Below are 25,943 nucleotides of genomic sequence, written 5' to 3' on the forward strand. Positions count from 1 at the left end.
TGCACTGTCTAGTTTTAAAATAGCTATGTGAGTTTTATTTGAAAAGTATATATGCTATTGTGATTATTCAAAGTACTTACCTGCAATACCTTTCATGCAAAGTATTACATGTAGAATTTGAACCTGTGGTTCTTAAAATAAACTAAGAAAAGATATTTGTCTATACAAAAACCTATTGGCCTGGAATTGTCTCTGAGTGTGTGTTCCTCATTTATTGCCTGTGTGTATGTACAACAAATGCTTAACACTACTCCTTTGATAAGCCTACTGCTCGACCACACTACCACAAAATAGAGCATTGATATTATCTCTTTTTGCCACTATCTTACCTCTAAGGGGAACCCTTGGACTCTGTGCATACTATTCCTTACTTTGAAATAGTGCATACAGAGCCAACTTCCTACATAATCTTTAAATATGTTAGTGCAGCATGTCTGTTGAAGAAACTCCTGTTTAATAGACCTCCACATAAAATACAAATCTAGCTGCATAATGGATACACATGACCCATGGCTTACCTCTTAGTCAGGGCCAATGGAATTATACGATTGTGCGGAAACGGCGATTTTTTCATAATTATAGATTTGCCATATAATCCATCATCTGCCACATAATCTGTAGATTTTAGCAAAAAATAAAATTGTTTCTTACTGCAAAGGACGTGTGCTAGGCAAATCACAAAGTGCATTTAATGTCAAAATAACTCTGGCGATTTATGTTCTTTCTGGAGAGAGAATGTACTTTTGTGTATTGGAAGCTTCGACTTATTATGAGGTAGCTCAGAGGGTTAATGTTCTTTCTGGAGAGAGAATGTACACTTGTCTAGTGGAAGCCTGGACACATCATAAGGTAGCGCACAGTGTTAATATGCCTGCTGCTAAGAATGTGTACTAAGCAGATTAGAGTGCATATAATGTAAAAATGTCAAAATAACATTTTCTTTCTGGAGAGAGAACGTACTTGGGGGAGAGACAAAGAAATGACTCTAAGTGACAGTGTGAAAAATGTGATCAACGCGCTTTCTGCACTGTTCATGCCACGGCCGCCATGAGCTCGAAGGCAAAAGGAACAGGGACTTAGTTCTGAGATGCTATAGTTAGGCACACAGACATAAGCAATCACCAAATTAACAGGATGAAATTTCATAGTGTAAGAGTGTATTTATCTTCGAACATGAAGCATGGCCCTGAGCCATGAGGAGAAAGGATTGCGGCTGGGATTAAAGGCATAACCGAAACCAGATGGACCAACAAAAATTTTCTCTTCGTGAAATCCCATGGGAGGGAACTAAGCAAACAGAGAGAGGGACATTTAGACAAATGCACCAATAAAAGGAAGCATTTAATATAGGCAAGAGTGGGTGTGGTTTAAAGCCCATATTGAATACAACATGTCTTGCAGACAGTGCTGCCTGCTGCAAAGCTCATCCTTAAAATGACAAAATAATGAAATTATATTATTGCCAAATATGCTGCATTATGCTGCATGCCTTGCCTTTCGTTGCCACATAATTTACTCTACCCTGCCACATAATTTGGACCTCTCTTGTTGCATGATTCCAGTGGCCCAGCTCTTAGTTCATTAATAGCATTGTCATTGGGGTCGGGACATTCATGTTTCAAACTATCCCTTTTAATGAATATGTGACTAAAGCATGAAGTGGTAGCATATTGTTGTTTCCAATCAGCACATTTTACATTGGAATAGCAACCACATTTCCAAATGACATGCAGTTTTACTGATAAAACTATATAATGTACAAACAGTAATGTTTGGAAATCGAGTTTCTGTAAATATTTGTCATTTGGACATCACCAAGTCAGGTGTTCTGATTTGTTTTGCTCCCATTTAAATCTTTGCATCACCTGTCAATTACAAAAAAAAAAAGTGCATTTGTAATTCTTGATATATTTTGAAATATTTGTACTATTTATTATAAGTTATGTAAATGTTGCCTGTTAGAAAAAAAACAGCCTTTGGTTTCCCAGTGATTGTCAGAAAACTCACTTTACAAAATCTTCTAAATGTTTAGAGAAAAAAGTAAACACCAACTTTCAGGATAAGATAAGCAGCACTTAGTAAAAAGACAAACTGACATTTGATCTGTCCTTGAACAGACAGCAAATGTGTCAAGATAAAACAAGGTTTATAAGCATCCTTATTGCTCATTTATTATCTGAATGAACAGAACACCTGTTCCTTTCCAGCTCAAGTTCACACGCCAGAACCGACCAATAGGTCCTAAAAATAGCTCGACCTGCGAAAATCTCACTCGCCATAGCGAGTGGACAAGTAGATTTTTTGATGCCTGTAGTGGGTCTGTGGAACACAGGCGGATGCTGCAAAATGCCTCCGCGGATCGGTCGCCATTTTTTAAGGAGTCGCCACTCCACTTGTCAGCTGTCTTCATCCAATCAGCTCTGCAGCAGCCCAGCCATCGAGCAGCACAGCACCAAAGCTGAGGAGGTTTGTTTAGTGGGCATTTGCTGAGTTGATGGGGCTCAGGGGTCCAGGATCACCGTAGGATTTAATTGGGCCCGCCAAAGCTCAGCTCAGGAACTGTTACTCCTCCATCTTGCTGGCCATGATAGTTCCCCCCAGTACCCACCCCCCCTCGAAATTTTTAAACTGCGTAATTTCTAGAAAGCTAGACAGTCCATTGTATACATTTATCCAATCCACTCCCCCCCCCCCCCCCCACCCCCCCCTCATTATTTATGTAATGTAACATTTCAGAATACAAATTGACTTAAGTTTATATCAATGGTGTTACTTTTTTAATTTTTATGCTACTTTGTTGATTACTGTTATCCTGAGATATCTTTGGAAATTTCTGTCTTGGTCATAATAGGTGATTGGTATAGTGGTCCTCCAGATGAACTTGAGGTGGAACCAGATGAGGACTGGGTGAACAACAGAAAAGATGAAAGTCGTGCTTATCAGGAGTGGGATGAAGATGCTGATGTTGATGAATCGGGTATGGAAAAAAGGAATGTAGTGCTTGAGTAATGCGTAGAGTCATAGTGTTACTCATGCTGCTTATGATTGTCTTTCTTAGACATCACTAGCATTGTTTTTCTGTTTTGTATGTTGTGATAGACCAACTATTCTCATATGTTGGTTCACCCTCCTTCCCAACAGGCTGTGAATGCGAGACTAAAATGTAGATGGCTCCAAAAGATGCTCTTCATCAGGCCAGTTTTTTACTGCACCCCTTAGACCATATACTGCTATACAGCTCACAGAAATGATAAGAACCTCTTTTTCGGATTTTGAATTTCATGGATAACAAATAGTCATGGCTTACTCTTGGCAAGCTATGCAGATTTAGAGTCTCAGATACAGTAAACACATGCATAGTAATTTAAATGGCGAATAATCACTGTTACTTAAAAAAATTAAAAAGGTATTTTATTTACTTAAACGTTTTGTTCGATCAGTGAAACCCTGTTTTGTAAATTTAGATTAGTTCTGAACGTGCACATCATGTCCGGTCACAGGTGAACACCTGTGTCATCATAATGTAGCCTGGGTGCTGCGTGTCAACAAACAGTTCACAATATTTCTGTAATTTATCTTTCTATATTAATACTTACATTTTTTTGTCAGCCCGGCTTTCAGCATCGTGCTAGGGTAGTTCATGTGCAGTAATCCATCACACTGAGCAGTATCAGGTACTCTTGGTTTGAGTGCCATACAGAGGAAACTCTCATCACTGGATGGGATACACATGGTGGATACTGAAACAACGTTCCTGATTGGCATAAGAAAGCCTGAATCAAGTGAGAGTGGTTGACTTATTACTGTAAAGAATAAAGATCCAAGTATAGCTGGCGCGTCTTGCCACTCAAAACATTTAACTAATTATCTGCCTCCATCCTACTTGCAACCTTTTGAAATATTGAAAATACACTTTGGGGGTCATTCTGACCCTGGAGGTCTTGGACCGCCAGGGCAAGAATGACGGAAGCACCGCCAACAGGCTGGCGGTGCTTCATTCCCTATTCTGACCGCGGCGGTAAAGCCGCGGTCGCACTGCCGGGGCCGGCGGTTTCCCGCCGATTTTCCCCCTGCGGTGATAATCCGCCAGGGGATTATGACCCCCTTACCGCCAGCCTGTTTCTGGCGGTTTACACCGCCAGGAAGAGGCTGGCTGTAAGGGGTGTCCTGGGGCCCCCTAACAGGGCCCCGGCCTGCTTTTCACTGTCTGCCATGCAGACAGTGAAAAGCGCGACGGGTGCAACTGCACCCGTCACACGGCCGCAACACCGCCGGCTCCATTAGGAGCCGGCTCCTGTGTTGCGGCCTCATTCCCGCTGGGCCGGCGGGCGCAAACATGGTTAGGGCCCGCCGGCCCAGCGGGAATGTTGGAATGGGGGCTGTGTTATTGCGGCCGCATGGCGGTTCCCGCTGGCGGGCGGAGGTTGGAATCACCCCCTTTATCTTTTTTTCTAACCTGTGGAAAGCCTTTAGCCTTCATATTTGTACATTACCTTGTTCTTTCCTATACCTATTGTGCAGCTTTACTGCATAACGTTAGTCTTGGTAACTTGGCATACAAGAAACTTTGGTTGCAATGCCTGAATAGCTTTTCAGTAATAAAATAGAGGTTGGTGCCTTCTCTCTTTTGAAAGAAGGTAGTAAAAATGAGATGGCTTGTTCTCTTCTAAAAGTCTAAGAATCTTAATTAAATCACATGATTTCTTGTTTATTGTTAAACCATCACATCTGTTAACTATAATATCACTACATGCTCCACTGAGCTAAATTAATTTTTTTTTTTTTTTTTTTTTTTCACAGAGGATGCAGAGAATGAAACACCAGCTATTAGCTTTGCACAGAGGGAAAAGCACTTACTCCATGGATTAATTCATAACCTGCTCCCACGTGTTGGCTCATCTGTGAAAACATTAGTTTTGGCATACAGTTCTGCAGTTTCCAGTAAAATGGTAAGCACTTACTTTAGGAGTATGCTTGCTCAACATGTCACACATTCTGTCAGATGGTTTCCAACCCTCTGTTAACGTGTAGGGGTACACACAACCTTCTCATGGTTTGTAGATTTGTGAATATTTAAAGTAATGTAATTTAAAGTTTACTTGGGCATGATTGTTTAGATATATTCAGAAAGAGAAATTCCATAGACACAAAACTGACAGTTTGCACTAATGTTTTCTTAAATTGTAACCTATGCCCCGGGTACAACTGTAAGTTGTTTGTTTTTTCTTGGCTAGGTTCGACAGATGTTGGAACATTGTCCTAACTTGGAACATTTAGACCTTACTCAGACCGATATATCAGACTCTGCATTTGAAGGGTTGGTATTTTCAGTTTCCTTACCAATCGACTTGACTCATTGTTATGTGCGCTGCAAAATTTTACATCCTGATAGACCTGTTAACGTCTTTAGTTGGTATATCCTACACATTTTCGTGTGACCACTGTTGACACTTGTTCCACATTTGCTTTTTAGTTGAATTCATATTTGAAGACCTAAACGTCTACATTTGCTTCTATATTGCTACCCCTTAGTATTTCTTAATCTGCAGCTTTGTATATACATTTCTTCTTCCTGGATGTTCTCTGATGTTCACAACCATTAAGTAGCTAATATTTTATCAACACACTTCTTTTTTCAAGATAGTCAATTAAAGTGAAAACTTGACACTGCATAGTCTCTAAACTGCTTCACACTCTGCTTCTTGCCAATTAACAGTTTGATGTGAAAGATTGCTATATGCCTTTTATGATTGTATACTGACCCCTACTAATCCTATATACATGTCTGAAACTAATATGTTCTGCCCATTTTTCGCTTTAAAACATTTGATTCCAGTCACAGTTAACCCATGGGTGACTTTTCCCAACAGCTTGGTAAGTCCTTTACCTTCTGAGAGAGATGTTTTTTTATTTAATTTAATTTTTATTTCTCTCTTCACAGCCACCATACTATTATGTAAAGTGCCCCTTACTTGACAGTGCAAACCTGAAAAGGATATCCATGCTGTCTGTTTACACAGTGAAAAAATGCCTTTTTCCTAGAATATGCCTCGGATGACTTTAAAGGACCAGTACAGAGTTTTTCAGAATGACTGTGAATATTAGAGATGCCTAGTGTACATTATGTTCAGTGGCATCTGTGGCTGGAGATACCCATGCTCTGCATACTCCTGCCATCTAGTGTTGGGTTCAGAGTGTTGCAAATTGTTTTTCTTCGAAGAAGCATTTTCGAGTCGCAGGATTGAGTGACTCATCCTTCTCTGTGATACTGCGCATGGGCATTACTCCTTTGTTAGATTGTTTTCTCTCCGGTGTTGGGTTCAGACGTGTCTGTGGTATATTTTTCTACTCGCTCCAATTCAAAACGTTCCTTCTGTCTTCCCCTTATCAACAGTATTGTTTTGTCAATCATGTATTTCCATCTTTGCGTTCGTCTCCACTTGGTCCTGGACCTGACCGCGGGTCTTTCGAGGCGACCTCGCCCATTCGGGTCTACCTCACTTAATGGCACTGAAGAATATGCTGAGCTGATTGAACGGACACCATTTAGTTTCTGCGTCAGTGCCATTTGAAATTCCCTCGCACAAACCAACATCTGGTGTGTAACTTATGCCTCTACCCCGATCACCAGGAAGCTACCTGCGACACCTGCAAATCCTTCCGGTCGAAGAAGACTCTTCGGGACTGAAGAGTTCATCAGTTGGTGATGGTGCACAAGACTCCATACAACACTCCGAACATCTTTGGGGAGGAGCACGCCCAGGAGCAGCTGGAACAAGTGTGATCAGGTGGATATTGAAAGCCACGAGGTAACATCAGCGCAACCCGTGAGTACCATGGCCCCTCCTGCCTACCCTAAAAGTGCTAAAAGGCCCCTTGCAGAGGATGTCAGACCGCCAATGCCACTAGGCCATGGCCAGATCCGAAGAAACTGCTTTGGCTGCCCTGCTTTCCGGCTTGGCTCCGAAGATAGCCACCTTCTTCGACATCGACCTCCAACTCCTCGACCCGAGCCATCTCGATCTGGACTTCAGCACCGAGTCCTTCGGCTCCGAGGTGACCATTTTCCAGTTCTGCTTCGGTACAGACGAAAGGACACTTACCAAAACAGTCAGTGACAAAAACAAGGGAGCCAACTCCTTCGAAGCAGAAACTCCAGCCAGTTGTTAACTACGCCATCACAAATTGAGCCTGTTTTGGAGACTATGGATGCTGGACAGCACTGCCTCCATATCCAGGAGGTACAGGGCACTTTATTGCTCCCACCTCAAACACCTCCCCCACAACCCATCACATTCTAGAGGAAACGGTCCTTCCAAGAGACTCTGGGCACTTCACAATCGCCAAAGAAGGTCACTAAGGACAAGGCTTCCTCTTGCCTTCTCCTCTTCCAACCCCCCACCCCCTCCTCCTGATCCGCCTTCTCCACCACCTCCATTCCCTGCTTCTCCTCCACCTCCCTGCCCTCCTCATTCAACTGCCTCTCCTACTGCAGGAGATCTGACACCTCAGGGTTCCCCTTTATCGGGGAAGATTTGGGTAGGACACAGCAGGGCCCAGAACCATGGGGAACTTATGACCCCGATCTCATGATAAGTACAGACCCAAATTTGTCCACCGCGTGGCCTTTCCCACCAGGGGATACTACATCCTCCCAGCAGGTAGTAGCTCGGGAGCCGCCTCCTAAAATGTGGAGCTGCACAGGGACCCCATTAGTTAGGACTTCCTTTTCAAGACCCTAACGCCCACACATAGGGGTATCCAGTTCTTCCCCATGCTCCCTGGCATGTTTCATGACGCAGATGACATTTTTAAAGAACCGGTCCGCTCTTGGGTTATGACCCCAAGAGTAGACAAAGTATAAATATAAACCTGCTCTCTCTGATCCAATGTATATTGGATCCCAGGTCCCGCCAGACTCCATAATGGCCACCAATTCACAAAAACGTGCCAATAGTCCTGCCACAGGGGACTTTCCTCCCCCAGACAAGAAGGGTAAACAGCTGTATGCTGCCGGCAGAAGGCTGGCTGCACAGGCAACCAATCATTGGCGCATTGCCAGTTTACAGGCATTGCTTGCAAGATAAGATTGGGCTCATTGGGATGAAATGGAGGCGCTCCTCCAGTATCTCCCAGATGATCACAGCAAAAGGTGAAAACAGATTGTTGCAGAGGGGCAAACAATTACTAATAATTCCATCTGTTGTGCCCTGGATGCTGCAGACACGGTATCCTAGTAAGGAGTCACGCCTGGCTTTGATGCTCTGGCTTCAAACCAGAGGTCCAGCAAACGGTGCTCAACATGCAGTTCGACAAGGAGCAACTTTTCAGACCTCAATTGGACTCCAGCCTTGAAGTTGAAGAAAGATACTGACACTGCAGAAGCCATGGGTGCTCTTCAGTTCCCCTCACAAAGAGGTACTTTTCGTCGCCCCACATTTAGAAGTGGTGACAAATAAACTACCTCAGCAGCCTCTATCTCCCACTCCAGACAGCCTTCAACCTCATACTCTCAAGGTTTCTTCAGGGGAGCCTATAAAAGGCAATACCTGAGGCAAAGGTAAGAGCATCACCACCCACACCTCTGCCTCCACATCCAAACAGTCTCCCTACCCCCACTCATACAACCGTCAGGGGATGACTTCAACATGTTTATACAGAATGGGTCAACATAACCTCGGATCAGTGGGTCCTTTCCATTATCCAACATAATTACTGTCTGGAGCTCATTAATTACCATGTCTCCAAACATCCCCCCTCGCACTCACAGGCTATCCCACGAGCACCTCACTCTTCTCAAATAAGAGGTACAAGCCCTTCTCAAAGGGGCCATAGACTGTTCCGTTGCAACACCAAGGAACAGGAGTATACTCCTATACTTACTTATCCTCAAAAAGCATGGCCCCTCGGGCCTATTCTGGATCTCAGCAACTACATTTTCTCAAAACACTTACACATGGTTACTCTTCAGGACGTTATTCCACTTCTACAACAAGGCGGCTTTATGACAGCCCTATATCTAAAGGATGCCTACTTCCATATCCCCATCCACCCTGCACACCAAAAACACGTAAGATTCATGGTTGCAGGCAAACATTACCGGTTCAAAGTCCTGCCTTTCGGAGTCACAAGTGCTACCATAGTCTTGACAAAGTGCTTAGCAGTAGTCACTGTGCATCTCAGAAGAAAAAACATACACATGTTCCCTTATCTATACGATTGGCTCACTACGACAGTGCCAGTATCGCACTCTGATGACAGTGGGACCTGCTTCACACGCTGGGATTCACAATCAACTTTGTCAAATCCCATCTACAACCTCTTCAGACACAGCTCTACCTAGGAACTATTCTCAGAGCAGAACTGTGGCTAGCTATCCCAACTCTGCTGTGTTAAGAGTTTTCAGTCTCTTCTCCCTCAGTTTCAGGACAATCACACATACACAGTCAGGACTATTGTGCGCCTGTTATGGATGATGGCTTTCTGCATTGCCATTGTTCCACATGCCAGACTCCACATGCGTCCCGTACAGCAGCGTCTGTCTAGTCAGTGATATCAGTTACAGGGTCACCTGAAAGATCTAGTGTTGTTAGACTGCCATACTTACCCTTCTCTGCAATGGTCGAACACCACCAACCTGTTGAAATGGCAGCTTTTTCAGGACCCTGTGCCTCCGGTCATTCTGACCAGACTCATCACTGACTGGTTGGAGCGCTCATCTTTAACAACACCTTACATTACAAGGCCTCTGGGATCTCAGTCACCAATCCCTGCATATCCGTTACCTCAAGAACTTCAGGCAGTGTTTCTAGCCCAGGAAGCATTTCTTCATCACCTGTCTCACAAGGTTGACTTAGTCCGCACAGACAACATGACAGCCATGTATTATTTACAGAATTTGGGGGGGTTAGCGTGCAGTTTGTCAAACATTCGTCCCAATTGGCCACACTCGCTCATACAATATGGAAACCGGCTCTTCGCCACCACATTCACCTGGTGGCAGAGTATCTCCCAGGGACGGACAACAACTTTGTAGACTTGCTCAGTAGGATGCAGCAACAAGACCACGAATGGGAACTCCATCCACAAGCCTTTCAAATGCATTTTGCAAAGTGGGAAACTCCTCAAATAGACCTTTTCGTCACAGCAGAAAATGCAAAACGCCAAAGCTTCGCCTCCAGGTATCCACATCCTTTATCCAAGGGCAACGCTCTATGGAGGAACTGGTCAGATATTTGCTTACACTTTTCTACCTCTCCCTCTCATTCCATTTCTGGTTTGGAAGATCAGGCAGACTTCTCTCACCATGAACTTTGTAGCTCCCACTTGGGCATGTCAGCCATCATTCAATACACTTCTGGACCCCTCAGTAGTTCCTCACCAGAAGCCCCCCAAAAGGCTAGACCAGTGGTTCCCAACCTGTGGGCCGAGGACCCCTGGGGGTCCGCGAAGCCTCCTCGGGGGTCCGCGACGGCTTAGAAAATGTAATAATATTAGGTTCCAACTATCAGTAATGACTCAGTGGGGGTCCCCGGATTCCAATAATGATTCAGTGGGGGTCCCCGGGCTCCAATATTGATAAAATGGGGGTCCCCAGAAGTCAAAAGGTTGGGAACCACTGGGCTAGACCTTCTCACTCAAAATCTAGGACCGATCAGACATCCAGAACCCAAGTCTCTCAACCTTGCGATATGGCTCCTTAAGTCATAGAGTTTGGATACTGAAGGTTGCCTGCGGAATCTTTGGAAATTCTAAGGAAGCTCATAGACGCAACCAGAGCTTGTTATGCTGCAACATGGAAACATTTTGTATGCTACTGCTAACCAAAACATTTTAACCCCATTTAAGCTACTGTCCAAGACAGTTTGTTATTTGCTCCACTTACAGAAAGCAAATCTAACTTAGACTTCTATTTGCTTACATCTCACAGCTACACCTGCATATCTATAGATCAAACAACATGCTTCCTTGTTCAGTATCCCAGTCATTAAAGCTTTCATGGAAGGCCTTAAAGGGTTATTCCACCCAGAGGTCCCCCTGCAAAATCCTAGAACCTTAGTATTGTGCTTACCAGGGACATGGGTCCTCCTTTTGAGCCACTTCATTCCTTAGTACCTTTCTTGGAAAATGGGGTCCTTAGTCGCTATCACATCACTCAGATGTGTTGGTGAGCTCCAGGCCCTAACCTTGAAAGAACCTTTCTTCCAAATTCAGGAGACAAGGTGGTCCTTCGCCCAAACCCAAAGCTTCTTCCTAAAGTGGTTTCCCAATTCCACATCAACCAACCCATTAAACTACTAGTCTTCTTTCCGCGGCCTGTCTCCATTGCCGAAAGAGCTTTCCACAGTTTAGATGTTAAATGTGCGTTAATGTTTTACATTGACAGAACTAAAGACTTTAGCAAAGCTAAACAGCTCTTTGTAGCTTTTTCATTACCTCACAAGGGCAGTCTAATATCCAAAAATAGCATAGCTAGATGGATAGTAAAATGTATAAAAACCTGCTGTTCTAGAGCAAAGACAGCTATTTGTTACTCCTAGAGTACATTTTACTAGGAAATAAGGAGCCAGGATGGCTTTCATTGGAAACATACCCATAGCTGACATTTGTAAGGCAGCTATATGGCCTACACCACTTACATTTACAAAACATTATTGTGTGGATGGACTTGCAAGCCAGTGTAGGCCAAGCAGTACTAAGAACACTTTTCCAGTCATTAGCAACTCCCACAGGCTAACCATAACTTTCATGGAGGGACTGCGTTAGTCTATGCAGAGCATCTGTATCTACGGCCACATATGCCATTGAACGGAAAATGTTAATTATTCAGTAAGCATCTGTTTGTGGCTTGTGCTGTAGATTCACATGTGCTCTCTCTCCTCCTGGGATGCCTTTAGCAGTTTCAGTTACTTTTTATACTTGTATACAGTTGTACATATGTAATTACGTTTGCATGGACATCATTCTCTATACTTCCTCTACACTCCTTTTCTCACTCGCCAGCAGGAAAACATTCTAACAAAGGAGTCGATGCCCATGCACGCAGTACAACCGAGAAGGAGGAGTCACTCAATCCTGTGACTTTAAAATGCTTCTATAAACAAAAACAACTTGCAGCACTCCGGACCCAACACTACATGGCAGGTATATGCAGAGCATGTGAATCTACAGCACTGCATGCCATGAACAGAAGCTTACTGGATAAGTTACCTTTTCCTTCGATGTCCATCATTCCATGATTGTGGTTCACGCTCGCAGTCAAACATATTCAAGTGGTGACTGCATTGCCATTGGTGAGGAGTACTTGTTCAACATGGAGGTATTCCCCTTCGAGATGCATACCATGCTGACAAGTGAGGTGCCATTGAGGTGTACTATTTTGAGCCATTTTACATTTAGGGACATTTTATATTGAAAATCAGCATCAAGTTGGTCTTGGCATTCAAGAAGATTTCATCTTCCAAAGAGGTATATGTGTTTAGTTCCACCAGAGACGATTTTAGCTGAGGAGATTGCTCACACCACAGGACTGATAAATCCCTCATAAAAGTAATTAAACCCTGGGCCTTCAAGAGCCACCAAAGTTAAAGCTTAGAGACATTCCACTACTGCAGACCCCCCTTTTAGGAGAGATCTGTTGCAGTACCTTTGCTGCAATCCCCACCAGCTGTTGCTTTAACGGCATCAGTTCCAGATTGTGCTTTGACTTAGATTGCAGACAGAGAGCCAGTTTGGGCTAAGGGGTGTCTTAAGATGAGCTGTGTCATCAACAGAGCTAAACCTCCATTTGAGGATCAGGAGGATAGAAGTCCTCTTTGGCTCTGGGTCCTATGCTCTTTAGGGTCTTGGGAACGTTCGCCACAGTGAAGATGATGATGATGATGATGAGGAGGAGGAAGATGTGGTTGATAATTTTTCACCCTCCTATACTGATGCTGACCTGTGTCTCGAACAACAAAATGCAAGTGGCTTATACTCTTCACCAGAGACTGAATTTATTTGGCCCACCTACAGAAGAAAGTGGTTGTTCTGTGGTGGTAAAAAGCAAAGCTGCAGAGATGCTAGACTTGCAGTTGCCTGAAGTAGTGGATGAGGTTAATGTTCTAAGAGAAATCTTGCAGCACTTTGATTTGAGCCGTTGTAATTCAGAGAAGCTTTAACTGAACCCTTTATGGTGCCCTGATCCTAGTGTTGATCAAGGTAATAAAGTTCCAGGCTAGATTGTGTATGCTGTCAGTGCTTTCAGTCAGTCAGGATCCGCATCTTTGGGTTCAGTATAGACCTGTGAATAAACTTGACGTCAGCAAGCGTTGACACCAAATGTGTTTGTGTCATGTCTACAGGTGCACCAGAGTCACAACAGGGTGATGCTGCCACCTACTGGCGAACAGGAACTATTGCAAGAGTTTCCAGATCCAGTGTAGCACCTGGAGAGATTCACAAGTTTAGGTATATTTGGTTGTATAGCGTCCACCACAAAGGGCATTATTGAAGGTAAGTAACTTATTCCTTGTTCCTCGCTTTCCTCCCTAACCCACATCACCTGCATTAAGGTCTCTGCATACTTTATTTATTAAAAAGTGTTTCTCGAGACTAGCTCAGTAAGACTAAGGAAGATACACAAGATGAAACTGTGTGTAGCTGTAGATACACATTCTCTGCATACGCCTGCCAAGCAGTGTTGCGCCGGGTCATGTGAAGCATATTTCTCTTTGAAGCAGTCTTTTGAGCCACAAGGTGTTGTGACTCCTACAACTGGTATTGCGCATGATCACAGGTTCCATTGTTAGTTTTCTTTCGTCATCTGGTTTGGACGTGTGGCGCTGAAGGTCGGAGTTGACGCGACGTGGCGTTCTTCATCAAGGCCTTATTGTGCTTCCACTCCCTGGCACGAAATAATTGTATATGCAGTTTTTCCATCTCAGTCCCTTCTAGTCCGTCCCAGATATTTGCTGGTTCTACTTTAGGGCTTTGGTTACCCTTGGCCATTCTCCTCAGTCACCAACTTAGAGAATGTGCAGCCCAGGAGGGAAAGGACCACTTTGCATTATTGTCCACAGTTCCACTCTAAATACTGGTAAACAAACACAAATGATGGACGGAATGCAGAACCAATCAAACATTCACCCCAGTCACAGATTCATCCATCAATTCTTTTGCTCACCATGCCACCCAGTTTGGACCCAGCCATAGGCAAAACAGTCTTGACCCTGTTACCCACGGGAACAGTCCAGCCCGAACTGCCAGGCCAGGTCCACCCTGGACTACAAACAAGCATCCTGGGCCCGGTTGCAGGGTATCACCCTTTATTAGCCAGGCTAGCTTGAATCCAGTGACATAGTGATCCTGTGGCACGATCACAACTCAGTCTGCACCATTTGCTTGTTGGCGGAACACGACAAGACCTCCTGCTCCTCCTGCCTTGTGTCCTTGTGCAAGAAGACCCTCTGGTACCAACGCAACCTGAGGCTTGTTTGGAGCAAGATGGCACAGCAGCAAGACGACGACACCCTGACATCTTCAGTGCAGATGTCAAAGTAGTGGGCACTTCTGTGTCTGCAGGCCAACATGCCTGCTTCAGTCCGGAACCAGGCTGTCCTTTGGACTTTTGAGAGCAACATTCAGGCACCCTCAAATTATTCTCCCCCCACCCCCACCCCACCCAATGTGACGCCGACTGTGAGTATCGTGCACTATCCCTCACACCAGCCAGCTGACTACCGCCCTTCATGGGGAGGGCATCAAGTCCATCACCAGTCCAACTGCCTTCCAGGCCCACACCACTGCATCCCCAGCCATGGGTGCACCGGCATAAGGCCTCAGAGCCGACTCTACCTCCTATGTCGCCGCACAAGACCTGTTCTCTTTTTGCGCCAGCAGTATGTTCGATGCCTTCCAGTTACTTAGCGCTGTTGCAACCTCCCCATTCGGAGCCAAAATACAATTAAACGACGAGACTGACTTTTGAGTCAAAACAGCCGTCAATGTTGAGATCTGCTTTGGAGCCGAAACGCCTATTGGTGCTGACTCATCCATCTAAGGAACCTTCTTTAATGGACTCAAGACTCTTATTTTACTTCTCCTACAGGAAGAATATGACAATAGGCAGGCGATACTTTTCATTCACCTCAAACTGCCACCAAAATTGCAAAACACTCTTTCTGTTAAAAGGAAGCTTACATTTGAGGGGCAGCTTGCATTGTAGCCGCCACCTCAGCCCAAGAAACATCAATCCTTTCCCTCTCCACCTCCTCCACCTAAAGCACATACCGCCACTCCCTCAACCAGCTTTCCCAGGGGGTAGCCAATAGATCTTGCACACCCATACGAAGCCCTGCAAGCCCCAGAGCCCCTTTGTGATCCTTGGGATGATTTTTGGGTTGTCCCTACCAACATCACAAAATGAAATGATGGACGGAGTGTTTAAACTTTCCAAACACTACTCACCCCCAGTCACAGATCTGAGTTTAATCCATTGTTATTTTGCTTTCCACGTCACCCCAGTTTGGACCCAGCCATATACAAATCAGTCTTGACTCTGCTCCCCATGGGAAAAGTCTAGCCCAAACTGCCAAGCCGGGTCCTCCCTAGACCGTAAGCAAGCATCCTGGGACCGGTTTTGGCTTTGGGGCTAGCTTGAATCAAGTGCCGCAGCAACCAAGGGATCCACGTATGGGCATACCGTAGCGCACATGGCCCTACAGGCAGCAAGGACCCTGAGCTCTGTCCTGCAAAGCCTTAAGGGTGGCCACCTTCCACGTGGAGGATGGCATCTTGAGAGAGGGTGAGGGGAGGTGGAAGGAAGGGGAGAGAGAGAGAGAGAGAGAGAGAGAAAACAAAAAAAACACGAAAACGAACAAAACTGCCCATGCTCAAGGGCATGTTAAAATCCACCTATGAGGGCCAGCGAGGGTTGATTTAAAAAGTATAAGGCCTCCCCTTCACATCCCCCTTATGTAAGAGAATAGCTTTCCCCGCACACTGCCTGTAAATGAGCAAATGCATAAGGTTTTGGGGATGCTCTGCTGCCAGTTGAGGAAAGCAAGAAATGGGATGTGGTGGCCAAAACAGTGACCTCACAGTCCGCCACCCATTGGCACATCACAAACTCAGTCGCTCTCTTCTGAGGCCAGTGAGATGAGATGGGAGAACTCCTCCAACATCTCCCTGATCAGTATGGGCAACGGTCTCAGGAAATTGTGCTGAGGGCCAGACCATCTCTTAACACCACCATCAGGTGTGCCCTGGATGCAACCAACACTGCTGCCAGTGGTATTAACTCCAGTATCCAGCATGTCTAGCTCTTTGTCTTGGGCTTCAAGTCTGAAGTTCAACAGAATCCAATTAACTTGAACTTTGATGGGGAACATCTCTTTGGGCCTTGGGTTGATCAGATGCTGGAGTAAATACAATTTTTTTTTTATTTTTTTAAGTCATAAACACTGCAAAGGCAATGGGAGTTCTGTAGAACTCAAAGGCAGGTGTAGAAGCAGCAAGGTGAGCTGTTCCCGCCAATCACGGACTCCCTCTAACAATCCCCCCCTTCTAAATCACACAACACCTTTTGGGGCTGCATACAGTGGTTTCTCACTTAATGGCAATAGAGAACCTCCAAGCAATGGGTTCTGTCCACTGCGCAACCTAACTATTGCCTTGAACTCACTGTTCTACCACCAAACATATACCCCACCTCCCCCATCCCTCCCACCGCCCCAGACTGGGGCAGGCATACCTAGGTGACCTCTAGCACCTCCTCCTGGAGGAAGTGAATATGCTACTGCTCAAAGGACCTATAGAGCCTGTTCCTCCGCACCACCGCATCAAAGCAATATACTCCCTGTATTTCTTATCCCCAAGATTGACTGGTCCCCAGGCCCATCCTCTATCTCGGGCCCTTCAACAATTACATTCTGTCAAAGCACTTCCACATGGTCATGTTCCAGGATGTCATACCACTGCTGCAGCAAGTCAACTTCATGACCCCCCTCGACCTGAAGGAGTCCTGTTATCATATCCAAATCCATCCTGCCCATCACCTCTACCTCCGTCTTTCTCTAGTGAACAGCACTTTCAATTCAAAGTTCTGGCCTTTGGGGTAACTACAGCATCCAGGGTCTTTACCAAATGCTTTGCAGTGGTAGCTGCTCATCTCTGGAGGAGCGGTGCCACAAATTTCCATACCTCGACTGGCTGATAGATTGCGAACATGGAACAGTGTCCTCTCCCTCACTCCGATCACCTTAGATCTCCATGATCTTACTTTCTCTATCAGTATGGGCAGAGCCCACCTCCACCCACTTCTGATACAGACCCTTTTAGGGGCAATCCTGAATTCAGCCAAGGAAAGCTTATCCCATTCCTGTGAGGGTCCAAGCCGTCCAGCACCTGCTGCCTCTTTTTCAGCCAAATCTCCAGTGAATGCTTGATGGCCTCCTGTCCCCAGTCACGATTACACATGAATCTCCTCCAGAAGTCTCCGTTTGGGAGAGGTGGGGGAGAGGGGGTCTATGAAAAGATCTAGTGTTGATTTGGGCCAGCACCCATTGTGCTGTGCAGTGGTGGAACAGCAACAACCTGTTGCAGGGCAGGCCCTTTCTAAACCCAATCCCACAGGTGGCTATTATCACAGATTCCTTTCTCACTGTCTCAAGGGCACATCTGCTGGATATGACTGTCCAGGGTCTTTGAAAGCCCCTTCAGAAATCCTTCCATATCAACCACCTGGAGTTGTTGGCAGTTCAGTTTGCCCTCGAAGCTTTTTACTGTACATCACAAAACAGTCCTGATCGGAACAGACAACATGACTGGCATGTATTACCTTCAGAAACATGAGGGCATATGTTCTCCCCAGCTTTCCAAGTTGGTGCAAAGCTTTTGGCATTGGGCGATCCGCCTCAGGGTTCACCTGCTAGTGGAGTACCTTCTGAGAGCAGACGAGTTCACAGGCCTGCCAGCAGGATGCGGCAACAAGTCAGCAAGTTAGAACTCCACCTAGAAGTCCTACTCCCGTACTTCCAGCATTGGCTGGTTGCACGATTTAGATCTTTTTGCAACCACAGAAAACACCAACTGCCCAAGCTTCGCCTCCAGGTTATAACACCCACAGTCCATAAGCAATGCACTATGGGTGATCTGGTCAGGGATATTTGCCCATGCTTTTCCTCCTCTCCTATTTCTTCCGTACATTGTGCAGAGGCTAAGAAAGACCTCATGTTGTCTGCTCCTATGTGTACCAGGCAGCCGTTGTTCACAACCCAACATGCTGGACCTCCTCACTCAGCACCGGGGCACAGTCAGGTCTTAAAGTTTGGGGTATCTCAATTTGCCAGCTTGAATGTATGTCCATAATTATAGCGACTCCGTGTCCTACCACTTGAAACTGCTACTCAGCAAAGTGAAAGAAGTTTGTCCACTACTTCCTAACCAAACACATTGATCTGCTTACCCTGGTATCTTCTGCATTTACAGAGCTCAGGTCTGGCTTATAGCTCCATTTGCTTACCTTTGGCTGCAGTGGAGGCAAAGCTGCAGAAGAGGAACCAGTCTTCCCTGTTCAGAATTCCTGGCATTAAAGCCCTTATGGAAGGACTGGAAAGGCCTATCACCGCCTAGGCTACCTCATACTCCATTCCTGCGACCTCATTGTAGTTCTCACTAGAATCATTGGGCCCTCTTTCAAGACCCTTCATTCTTGTTGCTATTACTTTCCTTAGTCTGTGAGACTCAAGCCCTCATCCTGGAAGAACCCTTTATCAAGGTTCACGCAGACAGGCTAGTCCTCAGGACTAACATGACGTTTTTGCCCAAGGCGGCCTCCTCCTTCCACCTCAACTAAACCATTGAACTGCCGGTTTTCTTTCTGCACCCAGAATCTCTAGCGGAGAGAGCTTTTAACATGCTAGATGCTAACATGGCTCTCATGTACTACATCAGTAGGACAAGAGCTTTTCACACCAAGCAGCAACAGTGGTTTGTCACCTACACTACGCCACACAAAGGTAGGGCTATTTTTAAAGGAGGAATGGTGTGCAGGCTAGTCAGGTGTATTCATACCTATTATAACAAAGCCAAACAACAACCCTCTATTCCACCCAGACCACATTATGCGTTCAAGAAGGCTACTTCTATGGCTTTTCTGGGAAACATCCCACTAGCTGACATCTGTAGGGCACACATGTTCAGTAAACACTACTTTTTGGATGTCCTAGCTTGTCAATGGGTCCAAGTGGACTAGTCTGTTCTACGTATACTTTTTTCAATCTTCTGCCACATCCTCTGGCTTGCCTCCACTTTAGGGGACAACTGCCTTACAGTCTGTGCAGGGCATGTGTATCTACAGCTACACATGCCACAAACGTTAAATGTTACTTACCCTGTAAGCATCTTTTTGCTGCACGTAGTGCTGTAGATTCACATGTTCACACCCTCCTGTCCGGAAGTGAGTGTGAGAGAGAGAGAGAGAGTTGGTAGGTAACATTTTCCTAATAGGTCTTGGTTACATAAAGCAGTAGCTTTCTGCTGACCAGATATTTTTCAAATATACATATTGGACTTTGGGTCAACCCCTAGCTCATGTTTGGGTGGCTTCATTGTCTGTAACAATTGTTTTCCCTTGATTTTATTGCTTTTTTTCCCATGTATGTGTTTATCTAGGCTCACTAGCATTTTGGTCTCCTAGTGTTCTGAATGGTCTACTTGTATTCTTCCATTTGATCCTTCGTATTCTGCCATTGCTGACTTTGCTTGCATTCGGGGGCAAAATGTTGTCTTTTAGTTTAAGCAGCAATGCTTGGGAATGCACATGTTTTCTTGATCCCTATTAAACTCTCCCCTCCCTTCCCTCATTCTCCTTCCCCTCCCATGTGCTGCTTTCCACCACACTTTCCACCACCAGCCCTTGCTTGATGTTGCTCTGCGGCCTACCCGGATCCTCCTCTTGTCTATTGCTTCACTGTACCATCCCACTTGTTTTTTTTGTTTTTTTTAAAAAATATTTTCAACTGCCTGACACCCCTCTCCATATTCTAACCCCTTGTTCCCCACGTGCAGCCTCTTCCTATAACTTAAGTTAATTATTCATTTTTTGGTACCTGGCACCCTATGAACTGGCATTCACCTTCAAAATATGATTTTGCCCATATCAAGGTGGCCTCCTGTAAGTGTATATGCACTTATGAGGGGTTTGTATTATAATAAACCCATTCTAAGTGGGCGCTAAATGTGTGTGTATCCAGGACTACTACCTTTCAATGAACTTGGCAAAATAATACAAACACATTTATAGATGACTATTGTGGATGCGTGTGCATTCTTGGTGGCCCCCTTCGATCAGGGTTTGATAAAATAATGCACATGCATTCAAAGATGGCCAGATGAAATGTGCAGGCATCCTTGGCAGCAATCTTTGAATGCAATTGCAATATTTTACATCCAATTGGAAGATGGGAGCTGCAGATTTGCAGTGGCTACAATAGAACTTTTTGTTGGGTTGTGGTTTGTACGCATGTCTTCATTATATGTAGTTCAGTATTAAACCATTAATTCCTCTTAACAAATTTTTAAGGAATCAAAACATGGCAGAACACATAGACACATACGATTGATGTGAAATTGTGAACTCTTCTTGTTGAAATATATTTGTGGGTTTCCATTTTGGCAAAGATGCTCAAGTCTTAGTAGTTTAACCTCAGCTGTAAGCACCTACAGATACGAACACAGTAGGTTCCTCAGTTAAAGCTACACGTTGATTTCGCAAACTGTTTGCAATCCTAGACTGGAGTACAGGCATTGCTCTAATGTAAGAGATTTCAATCACTTCTGTTCTGGCTACCAAGTCAAAGAGCAGTGTGTCCTCAACTCTACTCATGCTGCGAGTGTAGTGATGGTTGCAGCATTTAATCACTTCTGAATATTTTAAAGGGGCAAGTCCCCTACAAACTCTGCCTTTTTCTCAAGAGTAGTTTTAAGGGTGCTGCTGAGATCTGGACTCTTCTTGGAGAAATATAAACAGTTTTACTTTTAGGCAGAGATGCAAATTAATATACCATGTCCCCCATTTGCTTGTGCTTCAGGTAATTGTTAAATGATCAGAAATCCTTGTTTAAGGCAACACAGTGCCTCTACTACAAACTCAGTCATGTCTGTTCAGGCTGCCATGGCAAAGGTGAGCACAGAGGCGGCGCCTCCAACTTTTAATCCCATCAGAATATTGAAAGTCACTAAATCACCTAGAACCTCCAGCCTCTTTTTCTGTCCATTTTTGTGGCTTAACAAAAGTATTAAAAAAAAGCAGTATCTAGGCAAGTAGATTTTCAGGACCGAAATATATTGCCTTTGCCAATGCTTATAATTAAATGTGAATGTACTGGTACTGCACCAAGATTCTCAAAAAAGTATGTAGCCATATGGATAGGATCCTGCATTATTCCTCACTGTAAAGGCCAACAAGGCTCTTTTATGTACACCCAAGGAGCATTCCACAACAGGAAAGGCATTTACTGCCCCTCTTAAAAGTAATATCCCAATAACCTATTTGTAGCCACCCAGTTAAGACACGTTTTATAAACAATATTGTATAGCGTCTTTATGTAACTTTTGTATGGTCAGATGACCGATTCACTTTTTATTCCAGTGCTTTACCTGCTGTGAAGTGAGGCTATTCTATTCTAATCTATTTTTCTGTTCATGAATGTCAGAGAAAATGTCATATTGAAGAATGAAAAGTTACTTGCTCCTAATCCTAGTTCTCCATCATGAGCATTTTCATGAATTTCTTGAACGCCCATCCTTCCCAAAGTCAAACCTGGAGCCTAAGATTTGAGTCATAGTGTCTTATGTGACCAGTTAATATGCTGCCAGGACAGTGCTGTGCATACTGGCACAGTATAAGTTCTCGAAGAAGTGTGATGGTGGCACAATTCACACCAGTGAAACTTGTGCCTACAAGCACCATTTTTTTTTTTTTTTTTGTCTTTGTGAATAGGTTTGAAGTTGTCAAGTGTTTTTCTTCGGGATTCTCGTTAGCTCTATTAAAGGAAAGACAAATACAGGCTTGTTTTCTTGACAAAAGTGAAAGTAATTTATTTTAATTGTGCGTATGATCATCCTGATTTTCGATTGTATTGCTTATGAAATAAAATGGCCATGATATTGAACTCTGATTGCAAGTAATCTTCTCCTTTTTATACTTAATCTTCATTCTATGGCAGATATTTTGGCTAGAGGTTTCACCCTGTTTATTTGTTCCCATTTGCAGTGGGTCTTCGGTTGGTGGGTGTCAGAGTCTTCGTCACCTAGATCTGTCCGGTTGTGAACAAATCACTGATGTGGCTTTAGAGAAGATGTCAAGTGCTTTAGGCATTCTGCCCTCTCACAAGAAAAAGTCTGGGCGGGACAAAAATATGAAGACAGCCTGGGAAAATCAAGATGAACCTCTGCAAACCCCTAAACGTCTGCTTGATATCACTAAAAACCACATAGTGAAGCGGACCTATAAAGAAAACCAGTGGATGAAACCCACCAACTTGGGAAGGTTCCATTCTTCTCCTTTCATCTGGATGTTGGATGCTGAAGAATTAGCTGATATCGAAGATGCTGCTGAATGGAGAAGCAGAAGTGTTGATGGAGTTTGTGTAATGGAATCCTCACCATCGGGTCTTGGTTGTTTTGGGTCTCGTTGTTGCAGTAAAGACATTGTTGAGCTAAGGACTAGTATCTGCTGGCAGCAGCGCTGTACTTCTGCTGCATTCACATATTGTAGACATTCTTTTTGTTGTGCTGGATCAACGTTAAGGACTATACAGTCACTCCCAGAGTCTTCTGCACTGTGCAAAATGGAAACAAGGACTAAGCAGTCAGAAGTAAATGACGTTAACTGCTCTGGGAGTGAACTGCCTGATCAAAAGACTGCTAGAGTTCTTCAGTTTCTTAGCTTGTCTGGATGTCATCAGATCACGGATCATGGTCTCAGGTAGGTGGAGTACCTTTTAGTGATTCAATTTTCTTATGTTCAGAAATGCAGTATCAGCAGGTTATTTTACAGGCTATCTTTTGCTGTCTTGTTTCATATGTCGCCTGAGTATTAACATTTACACATGGAGTTGTTTGGCCCAGCAATACTATTTCTTTATTTTAATATTATGTGTAAGCACAGAATTAGTTAAGAGCATATAACAATCAACAGCTTTTTGGATCATCCACCTGATCAGGTATTGGAGTAGCTGGGAGTTTAAATCAAGATGAATACTCGTTTAACGTCTTATCAATCTTATATATTACATCATTTTTTAATGTCAAAATAATTTCTGCCAAACCCTGGTGTCCACAAGAGTCTGTTCTTTCTGAAAAACTTTTTGTCAATTTCTAACATTAGCAGTGGCCCTCAACATGTACAGCATATTACTAACTTTATGCCAATAATTACATTGTGTCCCAGCTAATGAAGGGAGATGTAACTCTGGAACCTTGGTCAAAAGGAACTCTGTCATCCATGGCTGCCAGACGAATGCTCTCAACCGAACAGGGAGTAATTGCATTTTGTTCATGGTTTTTGCAGCGTAAAACTTTCCTGGATTGACATGTTGTGTATTATTCCGCCATCTGGTGGCTGGGTCCGGAATTTCTACTATTTCAACCAAAATCGAAAACTCCTTTTCTGCTTTGTTGGTGAGCGTCGACTGAACCTTCGTTTGGTGTTTCTTTGTGATGTTGTGGCACTTCCTCTGGATGTTCTCACCTTAGGTCATATAAATCAAAAAATTATATACACAGTTCCACTCAAGGAAATGGAATCCTATATATCCACAGTCCCTGGGAATTTAACTAATTGGAACAGGAGCCCTCACTCACCTTTAGGTGACATGCTTCATCATAGGGCTTTGCTCCACGTCAGGCCGGCACTGCAATGCCTGACGGGCCCCACAGGGGGCTCTTTGCCGGAGATCTTTTTTAAAAAGTGAGTATAGGCCGGTCAATGTATATAGTATGTAGGATTGGTAAACAGAAAAAAGATGCTGCTAAAAATGACTAGAGGTAAAAAGTATTTTATTAGGATACCTAACCTCTGTCATGATTAAAAACAGATATAGCGGGGAGAAACAAGGGAAGGTCTTATCTCCCCTACAATATAGAAATATCACCAACTGTCATCAAATCACTCAATCATAGGGTGTGGTGTGTATGGGAATGGGATTCCCTATACTAATATACAATCAAGGTCAACATGTTTCTCGCTATATAGTCTGTACGATCTATTGCGATACCTCAGGACCTATTAACCTACCTAATCCTAAAGTCAACTATTACCCTTGATAGGGAGATCTTCAAAGAGTAGGAACCTGGAATATAAGAGATAGACAATGAGTCATAACATGGTATGGAACATTCAATGATGTGAAAAATGTGTGAATACAGTCAACTGAAACACACGTGACTTTACTCCTTCGTGATGTGCAAGAAGAGGACCGTGAACACAATGAACAACACAGTAAACGGCTAAAATAGCCGTTCTTACCCTCCTCATACTAGTGGATGGGCCCCATTGGGTAAGGTTTCAAGCTATTGTGGGCCAATGTAATCTGCATATACATACATGTATAAAAAGGAAGACATAGTTAAATAGAGATATCAAAATCATCAGTAATAAATAGTAACATAAGTGCATATCGTGTTACTGGATACCATTTTTCAGTATACTACTATGTACTCTCCCCAGAATTATCTGAGCAGAGGTACTGGTTATAGTTATACCACTATCAAAATGTAGAGCAAAAAACCAAGTTGTGAGTCAAGTGGTGAGGACAGTAATAAGTGAGAACATAGTGGACAAACTGACCACAGTATCTCAACTTAGGACAAAACTGGTTATTGATTAGTGAGCTACACAAATATATAGCCTATTCGTTCATAACTGGTCACCATATTGAGTATAAATAAGAGACAGGAACACGGACCGAGTGTTGTGGTCCAAAACAATATGCAACAAATCTGTTGGCAAATGTGAAACCGACAAGGAAGCATCACACACAATAAAGGCCGTGGCGGGGACCGTGTAGGGAAACTGTTCTCCCACGATTGAAAGAGCGCGTGTGTCACAGCGCTCAATAGCCAAGAAAAATGTCGTAGGTTCGGGTGAAAAAGAGGCGCGCGTGCCAACGTGGCGAGAAAAGGGGCACGCGCGCAAAAGCAACTTACTTAAAGACTTCACATGGCTGGCGGCTTGATCCTCCTGGAAGATGTGGATCAGTCGGTAGGCGGTAACTTTAAAAGGCCAGGAGAAACAAAATATTTGTCTATTGTGTCAAGGAATAGACATAGAAGAAGGACAAACTAACCAAAACACAACAGTCACTGCTCTGGTGCGAAACTAGATGATGGAAAGGGCAGTGACCACTCCCCTATCCCTCACCACCCCAGGGGTGGTGCCCAGCGCCCCTCCAGAGGGTCCCTGGGTTCTGTCACCTTGAATCCAAGGTTGGCAGGGACCTCTGGGAGCATCTGAGTGGCCAGGCCAGGCAGGTGACGTCAGAGCCCCCTCCTGATAGTTGGGTTGTTAAGGGTCTTTCTCTTGGGTGGGTCCTCAGATTCGGCTTGCAAGATTCCAGCAGGACTCCTCTACAACCTTACTTCGACTTCTAACTACTGGAACCGCAGCCGGACCCTCCAAGAACCCAACAATCTGCATCCACGATGAAGACTCTTCTTGCAACATTGTTTCCACGGCTCCTTCCAGCTTCTGCAACATTTCCCCGGCTGTGCATCCTCTGAGGGTGGCAAGTCTTCAGTCTGCATGAGAAGGAAGAAGGAATCTCCCTTGGAGTGAAGGAGTCACTCACCTACATTCACAGGCACCACCTGCAACGACTTTCAGATGCATGGATCTCCTCTCATCCTGAGCTGTGTGGATCCTGCATCACGGGTGGTGGTCCTCTTGGTCCTCTCTGCCA

At 44.4% G+C, this 25,943-nt stretch overlaps 1 protein-coding gene across 1 annotated transcript in view; it reads left to right on the forward strand.

Moving 5' to 3' along the window:
• The window catches only part of FBXL5 (F-box and leucine rich repeat protein 5), a 316,902-nt gene that overhangs the window by 122,466 nt on the left and 168,493 nt on the right, over positions 1-25,943 (forward strand). The window contains exons 6-9 of the mRNA XM_069202604.1: positions 2,852-2,977; positions 4,801-4,949; positions 5,235-5,317; positions 22,256-22,969. Of these exons, the coding sequence (XP_069058705.1) occupies positions 2,852-2,977; positions 4,801-4,949; positions 5,235-5,317; positions 22,256-22,969 (1,072 nt within the window). The remainder of the gene's footprint in view (positions 1-2,851; positions 2,978-4,800; positions 4,950-5,234; positions 5,318-22,255; positions 22,970-25,943) is intronic.

This window comes from Pleurodeles waltl, chromosome 1_2, assembly GCF_031143425.1.
Source record: "Pleurodeles waltl isolate 20211129_DDA chromosome 1_2, aPleWal1.hap1.20221129, whole genome shotgun sequence".
NCBI lineage: Eukaryota > Metazoa > Chordata > Amphibia > Caudata > Salamandridae > Pleurodeles > Pleurodeles waltl.